The following is a 20,888-nucleotide window of genomic DNA, read 5'->3' on the forward strand; positions in this document are numbered from 1 at the left end:
GACAGTGTGACCCAGCCAACAGGACCTGTGACAGCTGTTGAGGGAGACGCAGCTATGCTCAACTGTACATTTGAGACCACAGATCCAAGTCCAAACCTTTTCTGGTACAAACAGGAAGCAACTGGCTACCCCAAGTTTGTACTGATGAGGTTAAGGCATGGGTCTGGGAACAATGACCCTGAGTTCAAGGAGAGATTTAATGCTACTCTGGTCTCCACCTTGGTTCCTTTGAGGATCCAGAGTGTGCAGCTGTCTGATTCTGCTATCTACTACTGTGCTCTGAGGCCCACAGTGACTAAACGTTATACACTTCCTGTACAAAAACCTGCTGTGCTGCACAACACATGACAAGATTACTGAATATAAGAATATAATATACTGTATATAGTCATGATAAATTAGCAATATTTCACCCAAAACAATCTAATAGATGTGCATGTAATATGAAATGATACTGTATCTCTGTGATTGAACTTGTATATAAAGCCTTTTAAACTGTAGACACGTTATTTCAAAAACATGCGTCGTTTGTAACAACCTTGAACCACCAGAGGGCACCATAACCAAGATAATATCGTCCTTTCAAATCAAATAAAATCAAATTTATTTGTATAGCCCTTTTTACACGCAAGCATGTCACAGAGGGCTTCACATATGCCCATAGAACTGCCCCTCAACCAACCTAAACCCTCAAGGAAGACAAGGAAAAACTCCCAAAAAACTCTCAACAGGAGAAAAAAATGGAAGAAACCTTGGGAGGAGCAATTCAGAGAGGGATCCCCTCCTCCAGAGACGGTTGGTGAGAGAGAGGAGCAGAACACAGGCTAAATATAGTCATACAGTGTCGATGGGTTTTTAAAACACCAAAATCCATTGTTCAACTTTATAGATGTAGGACAGGACCGGGAGACTCGCGACCAGGTCCAGCGTTGGCTGACCGACGACCAGGCAGGTGCTGACAACTCAAACCCCCCACACCACAAGGGATGTGTGTGGGGGGGACAGAGAGAGGAGAGCAGGGATTAGAGAATGCCAGGAGCAGCTAACAGTTACAGTCATAATAGAATGAGATCCCCACCGGTCAAGTGTGGACTAGTGCAGCAATTTAACAGAGCAAAAAAGGGGAATTTGATGCAACCCCACACACCAAGACAGCGACAGCCCCCCTTTACTTTGAAACTTCTTAATGGAAGACCTTCGAAGAGACCAAATCAGCAGGAGACAGTGTCCATCAGCCAAATAAACTTCTGGCAGCTCATGAAGGAGAAAGTGTAACTCTGGACTGTAAATATGAGACAACTGCATCTGCACTATCACTCTTCTGGTATGTTAAGTACACTGAAGACTACCCAAAACACGTCTTGCGAAAAGATGTGATAGGACCAAGGCACACTGATGAGGACTTCAAGGGGAGATTTGATGCCCTTCTGATTTCTGCTGTCAGTACCGTTCCTCTGAGGATCCAGAGTGTGCAGCTATCTGACTGCTGTGTACTACTGTGTTCTGAGGCCCACAGTGACTTCATCTTGAGTAGAAACACAAACTTGTGGACTCCTACTGGGTGTGTCACAATGTGTTCCAGTGGGATCGTTTAATCTGTTTGAACCAGTAACTTTGATTTTTTAATAAGGAATATAATTCAATCTGTACTGTTGGAAAGGCAACATGAAGTCAAAATGGAGACTAGCCTACAATGTATGTATTCTGGTGGTAGGCCAGGCTGCAGAGTGAATCAGGAAAGTTTCAGCTATAAAATGTACAGCAAGATTTATTGTCCATACAGAAGAAACCTCAGAAAGAGGAGGAGATGAGAAGGAATGTATCTTCTCATGATACATGTAGGTCTCCACCAGAGAGTTTGCTCTCTCTCCACCCACCCATCTCAGTAAAGACATGGAGCACTGGCAGAGGAACCTACTAGTGATTCTAACTTTATCTTTTGGTATGACACTACTACACATGTAACTGTACTTAACCATATAATATATCCTCATAATGCCTTAAATGTTTTAGTTGATGAAATAATCTATAAATTTAAGTTTGTCTCTTTCCCAGAATGCAGAGGTGAAGACACTGTCACCCCATCAACAGGAATTCTGACTGCTACTGAGGGAGAGAAAGTTACACTTGACTGCAATTTTGACACAACTAATTCAAATCCCTATCTATTCTGGTACAAGATGGAGGTGAAGGACTTTCCCAGATATATGTTAAGACAAGACCGTTATGGAGGAACAGACAACTCTGGTGCATGGACTGAAAGATTCAATGCCAATCTCAACTTCAGTGGCAAATCAGTTACTTTGAGGATCCAGAGTGTGCAGCTGTCTGACTCTGCTGTTTACTACTGTGCTCTGAGGCCCACAGTGACTACAGGATATACAGATCATGTACAAAAACTTGCTGTGCTGCACAACACAGGACAAGACAATGACTGAATATAACAGTGCTCAGTCATTTCATCCCAATTATTGACACATGATGAAATCAAAGAAACTAACAAAAGAATCAAATTGGATTCACGCACCATTTGTCTACTGGTACAGTAACGTGCCCCAGTCACAGTAACAGAGGAAGGATTGACAGAAGAGAGACTCATGCAGCAGCTTGTGTGAAGATGGAGACCTGCCTCAGAGTTCTGATTCTAATAAACAAGAGGTAAACGAGGTAAACATTTGTCCTAGAATTCTTAGTCTCACGAGAATGAAAAGAATAGAAGCTACTCCTTTTGTTTCTATCCACAGGAGTCATCTGTGGAGATCATCTGACCTCTTGTAGACAGAGAATCTGTCTCACATCTCACTGAGCTGCTGCTTTGAAACAAGCAGTACTCATGTTCTGCTTTTCTGGTTCAGACACTATCTGAACAAAGCACCTCAGTTCATACTGTATAAAAGAGCCAATCTAAGAGTGATACTGACCACATCCCTGGTAAACGTTATCAATCCACAATATTATATATTCACAACACAACAAAAACAGAACTTATCCTAAAACAATGTGATTTGATAGAATGTGACTGTTACCTCATAAGTGTTTAAACACAGTCTAATGGGAGGAGCTTAAAATTAAAGCAGTGGTGGAAATTCTTCTCTGAAAACTCAAACGTTCAGCTTCCACTGTTGTTGATTAGATAACTAACTTTAAATATGTTTGTCATCTGGTTAATTGTTTTATTTTCAGATCTAAAAGGTAGATGACAAAATCCTGCATTTATTATACAATATGCAAATAAATTCATTCTTGGATAATAAGTACACAGATATAGTGAAAAAAATTATTTTCTACAAATTCACATTTACAGGTTTCAGTTACGGACAGACAATACAGCCAAACCAACATGAAGTCTATGGAGAAGAAGGTCACCATGTTACTCTGTCCTGCAACTACTCCTCAGCCCAGAGTCTTCTATGGTATAAGCAGTATCCAGGATCAGCTCCCCAGTTCCTCCTGCTCATCCTTCACTTCAGTGGGACAGGAGCTGAGCCTCTGGACTCTCGCCTCTCTGCCAAACTGAACACAGAGAAAACCTGTGTCGAGCTGGAAATCTCCTCTGTTACAGTTACAGACTCTGCTCTGTACTACTGTGTGCTGAAGCCCACAGTGGCAGAAAACCAAGACACACTGTACTAAAACTTGGCATTACCTCAGTAAGCTTTTAGATGCAACATCACCAAGACTAGCTGACAATTCTTTGTGAAGAGGAGGAGCTAGAACACATTGAATACAATCTTTTTGACAGATGAGATACTGTATAGCATTTATTGGTCAGTCCTACAAACTTTGAAGTAAATCATGTTCTTGTGTCTAATCTGGCTGGTCTGTAAATGGCACATTGGTGAGTATTCTACATTTAAAATACAACAAATTACACATTTGGAGATTGTAAGCCATTGGTGTGAACATATTTTATTTTTCATAACTAAACCAGTTCCATGAATGGTATTTTACTTAACGTCCTTAATTATTAAACAAACAAACTCCCTTTTTAGCATATTCTGAGGATCTGATTACACCATTCACGGATGAAGTGCTGGCTTTTGAAGGAGAAAGAGTCACTCTCTCCTGTAACTACTCTGGAACAGTTAATAGCCTCCAGTGGTATCTCCAGAATCCCAGATCAGCTCCACAGTTCCTCACCATGGAGCACATGGACAATAAACCTGGATTCTCTGTAAAACATGAGAGAGATAAGAAATATGTTCACCTGGAGATCTCCTCTGCTGAAGTGACAGACTCTGCTCTGTACTACTGTGCTCTGGTGCCCACAGTGACAGGAAGCCCAGACACACTGTACAAAAACCCTGACAAAGTAAGGGGGGAGGGGCCTCACATGTCTCACTCACAGTAACACTTAGAGGAATGCCTGAAAGGAAAGACACATACAGCAGTCTCTGTGAAGATGGAGACCTTTCTCAGAGTTCTGATTCTAATAATTGCTACAGGTAAAAATGATGTAAACATTTGTTGTGGGATCATCACTTTCACTACATTCAAATGATCAGGCTGGTTTACTGGCAACAAAAGAAGAAGACATATTTATATACTGTATAATTATGTTGCCTTTTGCAGGACTCATATGTGGAGATCATCTGACCCCTGAGAAGACTGAGGTCACCTCCACTGAGGGAGAATCTGTCACACTGAGCTGCTCCTATGAAACAAGCAGGAATGATATTTGTCTTTACTGGTACAGACACTATCTGAATCAGGCACCTCAGTTCATACTTTATAAAGGAGCCAGAGATAACAGTGGTTATGACTATATCCCTGATCAACGTTATCAATCCACAACATCCAGGACAACAACTGAACTCATAATCACAGAAGTGACTCTGTCAGACACAGCTCTCTACTACTGTGCTCTTAGTGACTACACAGTGATACAAAGTCTAGAAGAGGCTGTACAAAAACATTTTCACCACGGATCCTTTGATCCCTGAACAGGAAAAACCTATCGTTCAAACCACAATCTCATATCTCAGGCGAATGAGAAATATTCTGGGTTTATCAGAGAAATGTGGTCACACCTGTAGACTTTTTACCATCCACATTACAATGTAAAACACATTTTGTGTAGTGGGACTCTGGAGCCCAAGGATGAATTTGAGAGAGAATGTTAGTGTCCCTCATGAATATTCATACAGCAAACTGTTTATTGGGAGGAGCTTAAATTAAAAGCAGTGGTGGAAATTCTTCTCTGAAAACTCAAACGTTCAGCTTCCACTATTGTTTGTTGGCTAACTAACTTTAAACATGTTTGTATACTGGTTCATTGCTTTATTTTCAGCTCTTAAAGGTAGATTATAACAACATGCATTTATTATGTAACCTGCTGGACAGATTCATTATTGGGTAATTAACAGTACTGGCATGAAAAAATGAATTATTCTCAATTTCAAATCTACAGGTTTCAGTTACGGACAAACAATCCATCCAAACCAACATGAGGTCTATGGAGAAGAAGGTCACCATGTTACTCTGTCCTGCAACTACTCCTCAGCCCAGAGTCTTCTATGGTATAAGCAGTATCCAGGATCAGCTCCCCAGTTCCTCCTGCTCATCCTTCACTTTAGTGGGACAGGAGCTGAGCCTCTGGACTCTCGCCTCTCTGCCAAACTGAACACAGAGAAGACCTGTGTCGAGCTGGAAATCTCCTCTGTTACAGTGACAGACTCTGCTCTGTACTACTGTGCGCTGAGGCCCACAGTGACAGGAAACCCAGACACACCATACAAAAACCATATACCTACATGGCACTGCAGGAGGTTATGGGGTAACTACTTTAGTTTCATGTTTTATGGTGCCCTGACCACTGAACGTCTCCAACATGGTCAGGAGTTCATGTTCTTCCTATGCATGTATGTGTTCTCTCATTGTCAATAGTATTGAATATGTGCTCATGTATCATAATGACTTAAATGCACACTAAAACTGAAGGATCATAAAATTGAGATAAAATATACCATGTGTCATCAACAGACAGTTCGCAGGACCGCATGAGATTTTTTAATCCTTTTGAAAAGTATAAAACAATTACAGTTACAATACAGTTACAATACGAATACTCATGACTAGAACAATCGACTCCAGGCCTTCTTATGACAATAGAATATCTTTCTCTGAAGAACCTGGTAGGGGGCAGCATTTCACAGTAAAGTCCTCAGGCACCTCAATCAGTACTACCTGCCAAATAACACGTCAACACCTTCCCTGGCTTAAGAAAAGCAAGGTTTTTCTCTTCAGAATACTAGAGTTATTGTATCCCTGACACCTCTACTTAGTTAACTTACTGGACTAAAGTTGACTGACCACCCACAAAGCTCTGAGACACCAGGTTTGAAGGGACCGAAGTTAACAAACTTCCCAATTCAATTTCTATCGAACTCTCCCCAAAAGCTTTTTGCAGGATTCATGTCAAAGTATTTTCCAAGAATTAGCCGAGACTTTGTTCTAAACTTTTCTCATTTCCTTTTTTTGGTCATGCAGCTGTCTGCCAGTCTCCTGTCGTGGTTACTGATTATTGGGCAGGGTGGCAGGCATGGGTTGTAGTCAGTGGTGAGGAAAATAGGCCTAGGTTTGCAGAGAAACATGTCCTGAACTAGTCAGGGGTTTTGGAAGGTTGAGAAAAGGACAACAGCAGATATGGTGCCAGAGGAAGATAGAATGTTCTCGAAGGAGAAAGGGGGGCCAGGGTGAGTCAGCGTTATAGAAGACTGTTATGTGTGCTTGGCTCCCTAGGACAGTGAAGAGTTCATTTGCCAAGGGTTAACATCTGGGAACACTCAGAACTGAAGTAACTCAAACACCGGGCCGTCATATCTATGTTCATCTGGGGAGGAGAATAGGGGTCTTACCAAAGTTTAGAAGGAGAAACCCATAGAACAGAATACTTTACTGTTTGCTGTTGCCTTTAATGGAAACAGATTCAATGATATCAATCTATTTCTGCATCTCACTCCTGCATTTTATTTCTTAAACTGCACTGCAACTTTTATTCTATTTCTTGCTTTTGGACAGTTTTTAATGTTTTATTGAATGTTCTTAATTGTTTTTAAATCTTGCTTTCTTTTGCATTATGTTTTGATGCTTTTAATGGTTTTATGTGAAGCACTTTGAATTGCCTTGTTGTTGAAATGTGCTATACAAATAAACTTGCCTTGCCTTTTGTAAGAGGCTGGGTTAGAGGGGGGCTAGAGGGGGCTAGAGGGGGTGGTCTGAGTCCTGGTATTTCCTCATTGTTATACATTCACTTCACTTTCCGCTGTAATGCTGAATGAGCTTTTGGTTAGACTTGATACTTGTATTTGTTGATACTTGAAGAACTGCTCATGCAGACGATAAGGTTATCATGTCTTTAGAGAGATCATGTTGATATATAGACTACACTGCTCTTTATTTGCAAAAGTGCCTTATAATAGGCACTTCTCCAGATGCTAGTTTGTTGGTTTTTACACTAGGCTCTTATACTTGTCTGTTGTCATGCACATTGGAATACATGCAAATGAGCAACACTTTGAATCTAAATGTTTTGTCATCTCTGCTCTCTGTGTTTCCTCCCAGGTGTTAGTCTTTGATCATCCGAGAGTGAGAAGTGTCTTCTTGTGGGGACCGAGGGGGAGCTGTGCCAACCTGGAACATGGTGCCTAACATCCAGCCGCCAGTGCCCCTCCAGCACAGAGGGGCAGCACCAGTCATGCTGCTTCTGCTCTGCTGTATGGTGGTCTGCTCCCATGCAGACAGTAAGTACCACTCTGGAACTGTAAAATCCAAAGCCAGACACGAGGACTAGGACTTTGTATGTGAGTTAAGAGCAACAGAGCCTATAATGTCACTTCATTTGTCAGCTGCCTCATAAAAGAAGAGTAGCTGAGAGGCTAAAGGAGTGTAGCCGCATTGCATATTAATTGTTTGTTTGGACGTTTAAAAGAAATCAACTCATGCTGTGCAATTTACTGCCTAATTAGACTTAAAACATACTGCTGAGAGAGAGAGAGAGGCTTTTCATGTTCCTGGTGCAGCAGTGTCAGGATGGCGGAGGGGAGTAAAGGGTCGTCAGAGGTTAATGATGTGAGATTAATTGTTTGTGCTCCTTGCTTAGTACAGGATGGATAGTCCATGTCTTTGATTGTCTACTTCCTTTTGAGAGCATAATAAAGCCTGTAACACCCTTATTTTTTGGAGTGCCTTCATCCCAGCTTTGTGTACATAAAGCTGAGGGTGAAGACATAGAGATTGGGAGCTACTTCCACCTTACCGCTGCAGGAGTTCACAGCAACAATAACCGAGAACTCTTTTATTGTCGGCTTTGTTATCGAGTAAACGATATCCGTATAACCCTTTTTACATGGTAAGCTGTGTGCGACCATGGCGCTAACATCCTTTCTTTCTCTCTTTTAATGTCCACCCTCTCTTTCCCTGTGACGCTCTCAGGCACGCCGAGTTTCGTCAAAACCCCTGAGGACCAGACGGGCATCTCGGGCAGCGTGGCGTCGTTTGTGTGCCAGGCGACGGGAGAACCCAAGCCCAGGATCACCTGGATGAAGAAGGGGAAGAAAGTCAGCTCCCAGCGCTTTGAGGTGTGCACCCGTAGCCCAGGACTATGTGAGCGCCAACAGGCAAGCTCTTGCCGGCTCACACGCATGCCGTGCACACACGCACACACACACATATATATAATGGCATTGAGGAAGCCCCATGCACAGCCAAATTCACCTTTAGAGAGAGAGACGCTCTCTCCACCCCCACACACATACACACATATGTCGATCCAGCTTCCTCTTAGTGTAGCTGCTCAGCCCTCCCTGTCTTTAATATCGTCCTCTCTGGATGCCTCTATATAGTCTGCTTCAACTAGGTTTTATTGTCGTCTTCGTGAGTCTGTATGAACGTCCTACTCTTCATCTCTCTCTGTCCTTGCACCTATACTGTGCTAGCCTATGTAGGAACAGAGAGAGATCACAGTGGGTGTGATGTCACACCTTGTCCGTGATCTCACTGAACACTGCTGGGAGACCGTGTGTGGGAGAGAGAGTGACCGTGTGTGTGTATGCAAGTGTGCATCTACAGGTGTGTGTTTGTGTGTGTGTGTGGCAGAGAAAGCAGGGTCAGCACTGGGACTATCAGATAGATTGTCTAGACTAGAGAGATACACAGTTTCCTGTTCCATCATCGTCAGGTGATCGACTTCGATGACAGCTCTGGCTCGGTGCTGCGGATCCAGCCCCTGCGCACCCACCGGGACGAGGCTATCTACGAGTGCATCGCCACCAATAGCGCCGGGGAGATCAACACCAGCGCCAAACTCACTGTGCTAGAAGGTGAGAGACTGCCCCCGTCTCTCAGCTCCTACCCTGCGTTTCCCCTGCTCTCCTTATCTTTCTTTCAGTTCCCTCCCACAAACACACACTGCATCAGCTCTCTCTCTTCCCCCCCTCCCTATTCTTCCTCTACCCCTTCATCTCTCTCCCTCTCTCCAGCACAAGCTGTTGCGGCTCTCTTTAAACGTGACCCAAAGCAAATACATGATGTGTTTGATCATTTAACCATATACATTGGAGAGCCCTGAGAATTCCTGACATTGGCAATGTCACAGAATATCTGCCCCCTTCTTCAACGCAGACTCGACTCAACGAGGTGCATTTTAAGTTGTTAGGTGATAAACATTTTGGTAATGGAGTCACTTCGTGACTCATTATTTATGGCAGGTCTCTACAGTTTCCTAACACGAGTTTAGGCTGAGGAGGCATTTCAGTGATGATTACCATCAGGCATGTAAGGGGCTTTTATGAGAGAAGCTTGGATATCTTGACAAACATCATCTGAATGGTTTTCTTTCTCAGCTAATATCGCCACCGTTTTTTTTCTCCCTCTCGTCAAATTACAAAGACAAGAACAAAGGGTTGCCTACCCAGGGTGGCAGGCGAGCGAGGCTGTGAGGGGTGACACAGCAGGAGCACGACAGACAAAGTTCCTAGTGGAACTAGGAAATGGAAATGTGACAGCACAGGTGTCTATGAGAAGAGGTAGACCTTGAGAACGTCTGGTGAATCTGAAGGTGGATACCAGGACTTTTACGTATCTTGATCTCCACAAAGCAGCACCCCTCTGTTCAGTCGTGTTTAGAACACAATATAGATTGCATCGCACAGTGTGAATTTTGTTCAAAATAATTAAATCCAGCAACACAGAAAGAAAAAAAAAACATTGAAAGCCACATGCCATGTAGCCTACCCACTGGCTCTGGTTTGCCCATTTGTAAATTCATGGACTCACTGAAGCTATGGTGCTGTGGGAACTGTGTTTTGATTTCTCATTTTGAGGTTTTCTTTCTGCTAAACCAACATTAGTTTTTTTCTTGGAATTTTAGAAAATTTTAAACTGCAGATCATGAATTTGATATTCAGAGTTTCTCTGAGAGGTGTAGTACATTGTGCTCTTTCACTGTCAACTATTTCTCCAAGACAGAATACAAGAAATAGGAAGTTGTATTCCATTGTAGTGAGATGTCCTACATATTCACTCAGTCTGTTCTCTATCCAACACCCAGCTGTCACAGTGGGTGTGTGGTGCAGGAGAAACTGTGGTCGTATCACCTCAGAGATAAGAGGCCTAGTAGGATTCAGAGAGATTGGGCCTCTGTCCAAACCTGGGGGTGAGAGTCTGAAACAGAGGAGCACTAAGGAGAGCATTTCCCGTGCATGTTAGCTTGTTTTATTAAAGGGGTGATTGACTGTTTTTTTGGGGGTATTTCACACTGTTCCTTAAGGTCTCCGAATAGGTTATGTAACATTGGTTGGGTTGAAAATGGCCCGGGTGCTGTTCTATGCCCCTGATAGATCCTCTGAAATTTTCCTGGGAAAAAACACTAGCTTTTCTCCTTTTACGGTATGCTCATTAATATTTAGATGAGCTGCGCGCTGATTGGTTGGTTTTCAACGAGTGAAGCTGGGGAACAAAAACGCAACATGGGCAACAGCACTCACTGAAACACCGAAGCTGGAGACTTGAAATAAAAACGCGCAAATAAATCTATTGTGTCTACACAACACTGTTTTCAACAGATTGACTAGATATCATTTGAAATGATAACGTTAGATGTTTCCACTTCTGTTGTCGAAGCAAACTGGATTGACTTAGGTGGGTAGAACGTTACAGTTTATAGCAACCAAACTATATCGTGATTCAACTCAGCTTCAGTTAGCTAGCTCTAGACAACTTGCTGAAAAATAACCTGACAAAGATCTGGACAAACATGCATCGTGAATTGTAGATTTACATAACAACACTGGTTATTTATTTGAATGAAACAGTCAGGAACTAGAGCTAGAGTCATTTGCTAAGTAAAGTATGTTGACGTGTTTAGAAACGTATTTAGCATTCTACGTATGCTAGATACAGGAGACGTTAATAACTGTTACCAACAAAATCATACTGTAGCCTACTTACAGCTTGCGGTTGCGAAGAGCGTACCTTCGGAACAGCACATCTTTTCAGGTTCAGCTTCTTAGCAAATCCTGCTTGAAATTGTCCAAGGTTGTCAAAACTGTCTTGGGTGAAATGTTCAGAGCAAATTAATAATTGAGTGTCGAACTTCGCCGGGAGCTTCTCATAGACAAACAGCAGCCATGCCTGTCGAATGTTTGGCTCCTTGGGAAGACTATTATGGCTGTTTATCAATCCGAAGAACGCTGAGAACGCAAGTACATTCTTTTGAAGAACGTTCTTGCAAGCGTCCTTGCGAGAATGGTCTTGCAAGTCCACAAGGACTTCTGGGAAATCAAAAGTGTTCTCGCTGGTCAAGTCACCATCCAATGCATCCTTGATAAAAGGGGCGGATCAGGAACATTTCCGGGTATTTTTGGCATTCTTGGTGACTTGTGTTCTTTGGATTGGAACTGTACTTGGGCAATGAAAGATTACGTCAAACGAGTTCGCAAGAACACAAGAACGGAAAAAAACGTGGATTGATAAACAGCCTATGAGTGTTAGCCTTCCCTGTACAGCCTGGAACACAGCATTTACGACCGTGGTCCATTTTCAATATCCTTGAAAAAAACTAGCATCAGAGATCTACCTCGGACTGGGCAAGAACACCAGTGAGTGGGCTGGTCTGGATGTAAATTTTGGGGCGTGACAAAGACACCAGAGCCAAAAAAGGCGGTCCCCGGACTGACGTCAGTCCGGTGGCTTTGTTGAAAAGCTAGCGTTTTACAGCCAATTTTTTTCATTTTGAGATTTGCATAGGAAAGAGGTGTCAATGGACTTTGAGGTTCACTGTATGTTCATTTTACCCACCGAACTGTCGTTATTCAACTATGACAAGGTAAAATCGGTTTTGCTATCAATCACCCCTTTAAAGAGCCTCTCTCGTCTTACTTCATGTTTGCACTACTTCATGGAATACCTCTTCGTTCTGCAGATCATTTCATGAACTCATTTGACTCTGGGGGTTGTTTAGCTTTAAAATTCCAACACTTGTCGTTGGTTGTTAAAAATGTGTAGACAACCATTTTATAGCTGAATTTGAACCTAACCTAAGTATGCATCTGGGGAGCTCAGCAGTTGGAGGTGGTAAACATGTCTGTTTAGCACAGCCTATCGTACCTTAAACTGGGACAATAGCCAGACATCTTAAGGGGATTTGGGTTTTCAGATGTAAATTAAAGATGAAAGTAAAACGAATTTACTGGTTACAGGAATTTTCAAGGTGTCTCAATACTTTGCTGGTATTCTCACCATATCCCACCCTGGTATACCTTGGTATAACAGTGTCATACCTATTTTGGAACAATGCTTGATTTGTGGGGGGATTAAAAGAATGTCTTCCTTTCTGTTTTCCAGAGAACCAGACCCCTCATGGTTTCCCCACCATAAACATGGGTCCCCAGCTGAAGGTGGTGGAGAAGACTCGTACAGCCATCATGCTGTGTGCGGCCAGTGGCAACCCTGACCCAGAGATCTCCTGGTTCAAAGACTTCCTGCCTGTGGATATAAACAGCAGCAATGGACGCATCAAGCAGCTTCGCTCAGGTATAGTGTTATATACATTGCTAAATATACAATATATGTAGTATATTATATATATACATTATAAATTATAACATATTGGTTCTGAGAAAATCCCAATCAATTTTGCATACAACACATGTCGAAAGGAATTGCTTAAAAAAGTACATCCAATTTGTGACCCCCCACAGTGCAGAAAGCAAATCATCTCTGTGGCCTTTACTTCAAATGAGCCTTAAGGTCTTCTTAAACATGCACTGAGCCCAGAGTAATTCCAGACTATGCTGCATGAGCAAGGATGAGTATGTGTTCATGACACTGGCGCGCTTGATAGATAAACAGCTCAAGCCTGACCCTGGATCATATGGAAAAGCATGAGTCAGAGTGATCAGGTCCTCAGTTCAGTGTGTAAGGCTTCACTCCAAGTCCAAGGTTTAAGATTAAAGATGGGAGTCCATCTAGAAAATGCCTGTTAGAACTGAGAGTTCAAAGTGGGTCACTGGAACAAGTTTGCTGTCCACATTTTTATACTGGAGTCTGCAAACTCTGGACTTGAATCACTGCCTACGCTGGCCAGTAACCACAGTATAAGTAATAATCGGTCTTGATAACCATTTTAGTTACCTCTTGTCAGTATCTCTTGTCTCTCAATATTTTATTGATATATTGGACGAGAATCTGCACATGACCTCACATCAACCCAGAACCCTGAAACACATCATTTAGCCTCCACTACTCAAGACATCAAATAGAATGAACAACATTTCTTTGTTTATTTGTTCCCACAGCTCTAAGTTCCTAAATCAGTTATCAGTTCCAGCTATCAGTTTCCTAAATGTAATGCTGACCCTTGTCTTTATATCATCATAACATCTTCAATAAACAACTCTTATATTTAACATTGTGTACACAGGAGCGTTCTAACCACTTCACTACCCCTTAGTATTCTTACATACACTTCAGTATATCAAATTTGTTAACACTATCATTCATTTTCCTTATCCTTTCACTGTCTTACTAACTAATTTCTCCAAACTTGTTTGCGTTCAAATTACCTTCATATATGGGGTACACCAATTAGAGGTAAGGATGATAAAGTGTGCTGAAAAATAAATTTCACCTCACATCATCTCCTGTCAACGCCAGTCTCCTTCCACCTCACCAGCGCCATTCCCGTTCACTTGGCCCGGACCCCCCCCACCCCCCCACCCCCCTCGTCCTGTTGCCCATGCTCTGTGTGCTCCCCTTTCACAAACAAATGATCACCAACCCTGATGTTAGTTTCTGGGTAAATGGACCTAGACCAGGCAGTCAATGGGGTTGTCTTGTAAATGAGCTTCTTCATGACTTTTTGGCCCTGGGCTGGAAATGAACCCAGACATTGTGAACCCCAGGAGGCAAACATCCTTTCCCAACTTCTGCTCTTACCTGACTAAGAAATAAGGTGGGAATTAGGGGCTGTAATATAAAGGCCACTGTTGCAAAAAAACAATCAAAATCTCTGTTATGCAGTCCCACTAAAATTGCCATAACATGATTTGCATACAGGCTATGTAGCGTTGACCCTGTCATAGGGAATGGAAGTCTAGCTGAGATTGTTAAGATGGAAACTTCAACCTCTTTTTAATGGAAATCAATATTTGGCTTCAGGCTTTCTCCTCTACTGTAGGATTCAACATGGCTAGCTTATATTGCATGATAACTCCACCCTGTGACCCTTATGCTGACCTGGTGAACCGCTCTTCCACAGGCGCCCTGCAGATTGAGAACAGTGAGGAGATGGACCAGGGGAAGTACGAGTGTGTTGCCATGAACAGCGCCGGCACCCGCTACTCCGCACCTGCCAATCTCTACGTTCGAATGTCTTTGTGTATACTCTCTGCTTCATTATCTTGACAGTATGAATTTCAGCATTGCTGTCTAAATGTCACCTCCACCCGGTCCTGACCCTGACACTCCTTCTATACCAGATTCATCAACTAGGCTAACCTCACCCTCCTGCCTCTCTGCCAGCTCCCCCAGGTGATGCCTCTGTGAAAACAGCTGCATCAAAACTGTTTCCGCCTCTGACAGTAAAAACATGCCAGAGGTTTCTGTTTTGACTGTAGTGAAGGGTTTTGTTTTTTTTCCTCCATGTTGTTTAGGACTTCTGGAGCATGTAGCGTCTGGAGGTGATGAGCCGATGAATCGATAGCTATTTTATTTTTATTTAATTTATTTAAATCAGGCACCTGGCCCATATGAACAGACACATACACAAAAGGAGAATACATAACAGCTAAAATAATGTACCTAACATACGTGTCACCTAAACTAAACTTGACCCCCCCCCCCCCCCAGTTGTTATGTTTTTACATAACAACTCCAGAAGGAGCTAAGATTGTAAGAATCTGAGTGGACAAGTGTCTGGATGATGGCATTATTGGAACAGAGTAGTCGAGAGACAAATGCATGTGTCAGTTTGCGGCAGTATTACCTGCCCTCTAGTCAATTTGTTCCCCAGCTTTTCTCCAAACTAACCGCATACACTGAATTATTCACAACATTAAGTGTTCTTATACACAGACCCATTGACGGGCAGCTCTTTGTGTTGTTAAGCTTTTGAAACCCTGAGAGTGTTTGTGAGCATTAAGAACATTAAGGCATGGCCTGTTTCCCTCAAAATTATTGTTTTCTGTAGGTAATGTACACTTCAGTTAGTGTACATTACTCAGTTAGTCCATGAGTTAGGAAATGTTCACAGTGAACGTTTAGCCCCCAACTCAGCCTGGCCGATTCATCTTGATTTCTATGTCTCCCATCTCCCCAATGCACGCTGCCTATGCTTGAGAATATAAACCCATTTCCAGCACATAACTGAATTCTCCTGACTGTTTTTGTGTTTTTGCAAGTGAAAGCGTGACCCATAGTCTGTACCTGTAAACCTCTCCTTTTCCCCCAGTGCGCCGTGCCCCCCCGCGCTTCTCCATCCCCCCCACCAACCGTGAGGTGATGCCGGGCGGGAGCGTCAACCTGACCTGCGTGGCGGTGGGCTCCCCCATGCCCTACGTCAAGTGGATGATGGGCCAGGTGGAGCTGACCGAGGAGGAGGAGATACCCGTGGGACGCAATGTGTTGGAGGTCACCAACATCCGAGAGTCAGCCAATTACACCTGTGTGGCCATATCCTCCCTGGGCATGATCGAGGCCACCGTACAGGTCACAGTCAAAGGTAAGAGGTCACAAGGTCTGAAAGTTGTGTGTGTGTGTGGGTTGTTGTTCGGTTATTTGATGTTTTTTTGTTTTCTTTTTAGTCATTTTGTGCCCTGCCCATTTGAATTTGCAGACCATTCTTCAGTACTTGCGCTAGCATTATCAGAAACTTGCTCAGAAGCATGCTTCAAAATGTTGATTGTGAAGTATTTAGCTAGAGGAGGGACCTTCTGAATTGAATTGTGGGTATTGGGGCTGAATATGAGAGGCTTTGGGAGCACTCAAGATTATTCTGGCTGGTCAATGACGGCTCAGTATGTCTGGACAATTCCTAATCGTCATTTGAAATGATAGTGGCAAAATGTTATTTGACAATATAGTTTTAGTATTAGTTTCTCTGTGATTTAAAAAATTCTCTGTGATTTATTGCCTGTCACCACAAGACGACATAGTGAAGTTTTCAGGATTGACACATCTTTCTGTTCCATAAAGGCGCTAGAACAGCACAGACCTAACAGTTGTTTCTACAACAACATAGGCCGCGGGCCGCCCAGTGACCCCGTGGAGACTCGCACGGGCGAGCAGGCCCCCTCCTCGCCGCCGCTGGCCGTGCAGGCCCTCATGCTGAGCGCCAGCACCATGCTGGTGCAGTGGGAGCCGCCGGAGGAGCCCAACGGCCAGATCCGGGGTTACCGGGTGTACTACAGCTCGGACAAGGACGCCCCGCTCAGCGCCTGGCAGAAGCACAATACGGGAAACAGCAGGCTGACCACCATCTCCAGCCTGACCACGGACATCATCTACAGCCTGCGCGTCCTGGGCTTCACCTCTGTGGGGGACGGGCCGCCCTCCGACGTGCTGGAAGTCAAGACCCAGGAGGGAGGTGAGGGAAACACACTGCGAGTGTGTGTGTTTGTGCACTGGCTTAAATATGATTGTTATTCTCTCGAGTTCTGCACTGCCAGCCCTCTCTAAATCAAGGTATTGTTAAGGACAGTGTTATGCAATGTCTTTCCTTTCTCTGGCAACAACCCTGGTTTATGGCCCTGTGTCTCTCTGTACCCGTGTGTCCAGTTCCTGCCCAGCCATCCAGCTTCGAGGCAGAGGCCGAGCTGGACACACGCATCGTGCTCACATGGCTGTGGCTGCGAACACTGACGTTTTTTACCACAGTTCCACTCGCCTATACAACTTATCTGACAAGGGATCAGTTACAAATTAATTCCACTGTTTTAATCTCAACTCTTTCTCAGAAAAACTGATCTTGAATCAGTACGATGTAAAGCACAGGCTCTATGCCCACCCATCTTTATCAACTACAGTACATTGCGCCTGTTCACAATAATTAGTCTACCTGTCCAGTCATCAAACTGATATACAACAGACAATACTTCACTTTTTGTAAATACATTTTATTTTATTCTGATTGGATAATTATCAAGCTCGAGGGCCAAGCAAACCTTGTGTAGACTGTTTCTATAGAGCCCCCTCACCAAAAAAAAAACTTCCTATGATCTCGGTCTCGGAGGGCCCCTCTATGCCCAAGGGCCCGTGCCCAGATTGCTCATATTTTTGTAAACAACTTTGATTTTAGTCTGATTGACATTTCTTTGTTTATTTGTTCCCACAGCTATAATCAGTTTGCTAAATGTAATGCTGACCCTTGTCTTTACATCATCATAACATCTTAAATACACAACTCTTATATATAACATACTGTACACAGTAGCATTCTAACCACTTGACAACCCCTTAGTATTATTACATACTCTTCAGTATATATCAAATTTCTTAATACTGTCATTCGTTTTCCTCATCCTTTCACTCTCTTACTAACGAATTTCTCCAAACTTGTTTGCTTTCAAATTACCTTCACCTATGGAGTACACCAATTAGAGGTAAGGATTAAAGTTTAGCCCCCAACTCAGCCTGGCCGATTCATCTTGATTTCTATGTCTCCCATCTCCCCAATGCACGCTGCCTATGCTTGAGAATATAAACCCATTTCCAGCACATAACTGAATTCTCCTGATTGTTTTTGTGTTTTTGCAAGTGAAAGCGTGACCCATAGTCTGTACCTGTAAACCTCTCCTTTTCCCCCAGTACGCTGTGCCCCCCCGCGCTTCTCCATCCCCCCCACCGACCGTGAGGTGATGCTGGGCGGGAGCGTCAACCTGTACTGTATGGCACTGGGCTCCCCCATGCCCTACGTCAAGTGGATGATGGGCCAGGTGGAGCTGACCAAGGAGGAGGAGATACCCATGCCATTCAACGTGTTGGAGGTCACCAACATCCGAGAGTCAGCCAACTACACCTGTGTGGCCATATCCTCCCTGGGCATGATCGAGGCCACCGCACAGGTCACAGTCAAAGGTAAGAGGTCGCAAGGTCTGAAAGTTGTGTGTGTGTGGGTTGTTGTTCGGTTATTTGATGTTTTTTTGTTTTCTTTTTAGTCATTTTGTGCCCTGCCCATTTGAATTTGCAGACCATTCTTCAGTACTTGCGCTAGCATTATCAGAAACTTGCTCAGAAGCATGCTTCAAAATGTTGATTGTGAAGTATTTAGCTAGAGGAGGGACCTTCTGAATTGAATTGTGGGTATTGGGGCTGAATATGAGAGGCTTTGGGAGCACTCAAGATTATTCTGGCTGGTCAATGACGGCTCAGTATGTCTGGACAATTCCTAATCGTCATTTGAAATGATAGTGGCAAAATGTTATTTGACAATATAGTTTTAGTATTAGTTTCTCTGTGATAAAAAAAAAATGCTCTGTGATTATTGCTTATGTCACCACAAGACGACATAGTGGAGTTTTCAGGATTGACACATCTTTCTGTTCCGTAAAGGCGCTAGAACAGCACAGATTTAACAGTTGTTTCTATTCTTAGGTGTATGTCACACATGTATTTTTTTATTTTTGCACCTCAACATCTCTCTTTCTACCTTCAGCCCTGCCCAAGCCCCCCGCCTCACTCATCGTCACGGAGACCACCGCCACCAGTGTAACGCAAAGCCACAGATAAACCACGGTACCATTCACCCCCTCTCCTACCCCCTCTAATGACTTCCTGCTTAAAACACACTGCTTTTTGCAGTACATTACAAAATTGTATCTTGTACATTTGTATTTTTTGTAATATTTGTATTTTTGTATTTTTATATTGTAGTTTACGGCAACTTATATTTTATTTTATTGTATATTTAATTCAACTCTAATCCCACCTAGTACTGCTAGTTTATGTACCCTTAGTATAGATAGTCCACATATTTAAATTTTAGGTCCCTATATGTTTATTGTATGCACCTTCCTGCCAAAGCAAATTCCTTGTCTGTGCAAACTTTCATGGCGAATAAATCCCATTCTGATTCTGAGAAGATAATTTCTTTTTTTCCCCTTTTCTTATCTTCAGGCTTGGCCATGATGATGAACATGATAACCCATGGCCAACATGATCCTACAGTATTCAGACAATGGAGTCTGACAAAACGAAATTTTCCTGGATTTATAAGAACATTCCCCAAGGACTACATCATTCATGGACACTATTTCAATGACAGTTGTTGATGTGTTATAATGTGTGCTTTGCTTTTTTACTTAGAATGTTGTTTAATTGATGTTTGATTATAACTTCCCTTCAGAAAGAGTTACGTTAGTCAATTTTTGTATCCAAATAATTGTATCAGACTAACAAAACCATTTATGAATGTTGTATTGTTATATTTTGAAGTATAAGCAATCCATGAACATTTGAAATACTGAACTCAAAAGTTACCAATCATTTCAAACCAATACGTGAATCTCAAGGAAACGCCCATTCGGAGTAACTGACCAATCTAGCTTGGATTATAAAACCCTGACGCACAAGCAAACCTTGGTTTTTCGTAGGAGTTAAACTGCAGTGAACATGTCATTCCTAACCTATTCCTCAAATTAAGCAAATTCCCTGGACCACCCGGAACTTTGATGAAAGATTCCCTTGCTCTATTCGTTGGACGTCAACAACGGAACTATTGACTCTTCTTCTTCAAACGACAAAAGTTGTGTAGCGTTTGCTACATTTCTTACTTGTGACATTGGCATGTTGTGATTTAATTTGCCTGTTTGATTTAGTTTACAAATGATTTAACCTAACTTTCGTGAGGATTAGTTACCATAGACTGTCCATCTAAAGAAGCCTATCTCTCTCTCCCTTCCCCCTCCCCACGTGCTCTCCACAAGCCATTGTGTATTCCGCTCTCATTATAGTATAGACTAGGCCCTACTGTATACTGTTCAACTCAACCCATAACTTCTCTGGTATTTGTTCATTATAATGACATTTTCTTAAATAAATCATTGTGTATAATACTTGCGTTTTCCCTCATGCACAACATCCGTCTGTTGGCTATACAATTAACACATTTCTTGTTGCTTTGACACAAAATGCATAGTGTAAACACAAATTTAAAATGCTTGAACTTATTTTACACACAAGCTCAACCAAGACCAAAACAATCGATTTTTACTGCCCAATTTACCAATGCTTTCACACTGTCAGAACAGGTAACATCATGTTCAAAACCTAACTTATTAGCTAAAGTCAAAGTGAACAGCTGTTCATATTGTGAATTGAAACACAAATATATACCTTGTATTTTACAGTTTTTTACGATTGGATAAACACTAAAATCAAAAGTATTACACAAT

General features: G+C 42.7%; 1 protein-coding gene across 1 annotated transcript; it reads left to right on the forward strand.

The window, feature by feature from the left end:
• Window positions 1–7,271: 7,271 nt before the first annotated feature.
• Window positions 7,272–20,543, forward strand: LOC136958755 (receptor-type tyrosine-protein phosphatase F-like). The gene is made up of 11 exons (XM_067252852.1): window positions 7,272–7,345; window positions 7,564–7,742; window positions 8,434–8,579; window positions 9,179–9,320; window positions 12,844–13,032; window positions 14,759–14,878; window positions 15,950–16,219; window positions 16,739–17,083; window positions 18,304–18,573; window positions 19,151–19,203; window positions 19,612–20,543. Exons 2-11 carry the CDS (start codon window positions 7,640–7,642, stop codon window positions 19,621–19,623), a joined length of 1,650 nt encoding a protein of 549 aa, XP_067108953.1. The 5' UTR covers window positions 7,272–7,345; window positions 7,564–7,639; the 3' UTR covers window positions 19,624–20,543.
• Window positions 20,544–20,888: the final 345 nt, after the last annotated feature.

Source organism: Osmerus mordax, chromosome 16, assembly GCF_038355195.1.
Source record: "Osmerus mordax isolate fOsmMor3 chromosome 16, fOsmMor3.pri, whole genome shotgun sequence".
Taxonomy (NCBI): Eukaryota; Metazoa; Chordata; class Actinopteri; order Osmeriformes; family Osmeridae; genus Osmerus; species Osmerus mordax.

Coding starts and splice junctions, on each gene's coding strand:
- LOC136958755 (XM_067252852.1), top strand. CDS start 7,640: ATGGTGCCTAACATCCAGCCGCCAGTGCCCCTCCAGCACAGAGGGGCA. Junction 7,743..8,433: donor GGTCTGCTCCCATGCAGACA/GTAAGTACCACT, acceptor TGACGCTCTCAG/GCACGCCGAGTTTCGTCAAA. Junction 13,033..14,758: donor CATCAAGCAGCTTCGCTCAG/GTATAGTGTTAT, acceptor GCTCTTCCACAG/GCGCCCTGCAGATTGAGAAC.